At 40.6% G+C, this 3,289-nt stretch overlaps 1 protein-coding gene across 1 annotated transcript in view; it reads right to left on the bottom strand.

Moving 5' to 3' along the window:
• LOC102859495 (pre-mRNA-processing factor 6-like) overlaps nt 1–3,155 on the bottom strand; it is a 34,981-nt gene extending 31,826 nt beyond the window's left edge. The window contains exon 1 of the mRNA XM_006882185.1: nt 3,032–3,155. Within this exon, the coding sequence (XP_006882247.1) occupies nt 3,032–3,149 (118 nt within the window). The 5' untranslated portion in view covers nt 3,150–3,155. The remainder of the gene's footprint in view (nt 1–3,031) is intronic.
• Between the last annotated feature and the right edge of the window lie 134 nt (nt 3,156–3,289).

Here is a 3,289-nt window from a genome sequence, read left to right as displayed (position 1 = left end):
TGAATAAAGAAAATATTTTAACATGTTAAAGATAAAAAAACTTACTGTAGAAAAGAGGTTACATAAGAGAATGCTCTTGTTTTACACATGTATGATTTAGCAGTAAGGTCATGCTGTTTGTAACTTTAAGAAAGAAAAAAGATGCATATAAAGCAAAAGTAAATATAACAGAATGTTAATAATGTGAGTTTGTTGTTAACTAAGTTCCAATTGATTTATAGCTGACTCTCCCGCAAGTTTTCAGAGACTAAATTGCATGGGAAGAGACTGACAATCTTCTCCCACAGAACAGCAGATAGATTCAAATTGCACGCATTTGGGTTAGCAGCACAACTCCTTACTATTCGGCCATCAGAGTTCCCTTAAATGTGGTATGCACTATGTTTTTAAAATTTTTTCAGTAAGTTTGAAATATTTAAAATTATATTTTACAGTTACTGAGTCTCTGCTTAGAAAACATAGAGGGAAACAGAACATTAAGCAGGTAACTGAAATGTCTTTCATCTCTCTGAAACCATTAGTTCTGGCCAAATGGCAAAATGTAATATAATATGTAAATACATATGTCATTAATTTTAAATTAAAGGAAGCTTAGCTATATTAACCTATTTAAGGATGGAGGGAAATATACAGTGAGACATTTTCTAATTACAGCATAATAAGTTCATAGTCTGCCTTGGAGAGATTATTCTGTCTATTGCACACAAGTAACACATTAAGAAATATTAAGTTCTTCCCTCCTCCCACCCTACCACCATCCTGCCATATCAATCCTATTGTTATAACAGTAGTCTTATGCAGTACTTGTCTTTTTGTAACTGAGATATTTCACTCAGCATTATGTCTTCCAGCCTCATTCACAGTGTAAAGTGTTCTACAAGTTCATGGATTTTTTATGCTGTTTAGTGAGGTTCACATAATGCATGGAAGGGCAGAGGGACAGCATAGGAGAGGAAAACCCTGGATGAGATGGATTGATACAGTAACTGGGGAAATGGGGGTAGGTGTGTCAGAGAGTCAGTGAGACTGGCCCAGAATAGGGCAGGCTTCAGAGCTGCTGTACATATGGTCACTGAGTCGCAGGTGACCCAATTGCACGTAACAACAGTACAGTTCAGAGCAAAATTATACATAAAATGCAACCAAAATAGGAAACAATATCTACAGATCCAAGGCTAAAGACAATTTTAAGAGTAAAGATAATAAGTAACTAAGCACTGATGGTGTGGTGTGTAGGGTGCTGCACTGCTAATGCAAAGGTGGAGTCTCGCTAACAGTTTGAATCCACCAGCAGCTCAGGAGAAAGATGGGCCATCTCCTCCCATGGGATTTACAGCTTCCTGTAAGTGAGGAAATCTGAAGGGTCAGCTATGTATGGCTCTTTGGCAATGTGTTTAAGTTTTGAATAAGTAATTAACCTAAACTTACACATAAAATTTCATATTTAGGGAAAAAGCTGTTATTGGTTTTATACATTTATTTTGCATGTGAAAACGTCTAAACAGCCATCTCAGGAATTTAAATTGTATTTACAAAAAGTTGACTTTCACCTCATATCATGTTCAAATCTGTTGAATATTCCCAGTCAGTATTCCAAGGCAGCTTAAAATGATACATCTGTTAACCAGCAGCGACCTCATGTGGCCATGAGATTCATAGCTATAATTCACCATCTGGATAGATCTTCGTAAGGGTAACTAGTTAAACACTTTGGATGTTATTATAAAAGAAATGCACAGTCTTAAGAGTTCCAGTGAGGTCTGGCCTAGCACTAAATATGAAAACTTTGTGCTCTAGTGTGACCATGAAAGAATGTCTACTTTTTGTATTTAGCTGCCAATCAAAGTCCACTTCAATTTATGGGAACCCTTATGTGGGCATAGCTCTGGTAGCCTACTGGTAAGGAGTTGTGCTGTCTACCTAAAGGCTGACGGTGTGAATCCACCAAGAGTTTTTTGGAAGAAAGAGAAGCAACTTCTTCTCTTTAAATTTCTAACCTCTGAAAACTCCACTGGAAGATAAGCTAGAAACTGGTTCAGGCTTAACAACATGTAGGTGCAGTATAGACAATCCATGCAGCTTTTTAAAAAAAATTTTTAAAAACCCACCAAAAGGCATTTAAACAAATTATTTCCATTTCCCTCACACCTCCCCCATCAAATTGTATAACCCAATGATTAATTGCCCCCTCCCCTTCCCCTGCACATCCACATCCCTCTGCTTCCAGTCTCTCCCACCCCCTCCTGGATCCTTATACTCATTCTACAATAACGGTTAAACAATCTTTATCCTTGTGGGACTGAGTTCACTCAGAATAATGCTTTCCAGTCCCTCCCAAGTTAGGTGATGATTTACAAAGTTATTGCTCCTGCATGCTGCATAGTATTCCATTGTGTGAATGTACCATAATTTCTCAATCCATTCGCTTGTGGCTGGACATTTGGGCTGAAAGTTTAAAGGCTGGGTAGAGGTGGCCAGGATAGGCAACTACTAAGAGAATTCTCAGATAATTTCAAACTTTTAAAATCTACTGTGGATACCTACCATTTAACATCTACATGCACATTTAAGATAGAACCATATCAAAGATGGCTTTGTACTGACTGTCAAATTCAAGTAATCTCACTTGGGTAATTTCTTGTTCATGGACCAGGAAAAAAACAAACCAAAACAAAAACACCCAGCATTGAAGACTGGTCAACAGAAGCCTAGAACCTGAAAGTAGAGATTAGGGGGGAAGGAGATAAAAAGAGAAAACGATAAAAACAAATTGAGGATTGCAGGGTCTGCAGGGTTAAAAGCACATCAGCCCTGGCAGGAGTCTCCTAGCAGGTTTGACGGCAAGAAGCTGAGCTGCAATCTCAAAGGAAAGAGGTTCAAGGCCACCAGGTGCTCCACGGAAGAAGGATGGACAATCTCCTCCCATGCGATAAATGGCCTCGGAAAGCCTGCTGGTGGGTCAGCAATGGGTTGGTTTCAACTGCATGCACGAAGGAGAAGCAGCACCCGGAGAGGCGGCTGGGGAACCTACGCGGAGGGCGGTCTTCCACTCTGCTCGGGTCTTCCTTGGCCGGTGTTTCAGGCTTGCGCAGTCTGCCCTCTGCAGCCCTGGGGTCTTTCTGAAGCACATTCTCCTCCACATCGGTCATCTTGCTGATGGTACCTGGGTTGAGGAGAAGAGGCTCACTGTCGACATAGGGACAGCGGAGCTCTCCAACCGCAAACGGGGCCTGACCCCTTGGCCGCACTGAGAATGGGATGAGAGACAGCGGTTTCAGGATCTCTCGGG

Source organism: Elephantulus edwardii, unplaced genomic scaffold (assembly GCF_000299155.1).
Source record: "Elephantulus edwardii isolate Elephantulus edwardi_28Jun2011 unplaced genomic scaffold, EleEdw1.0 scaffold00017, whole genome shotgun sequence".
NCBI lineage: Eukaryota > Metazoa > Chordata > Mammalia > Macroscelidea > Macroscelididae > Elephantulus > Elephantulus edwardii.
The sequence above is the reverse complement of the archived record's forward strand: the minus strand, read 5'-3'. Positions and strand labels throughout refer to the sequence as shown.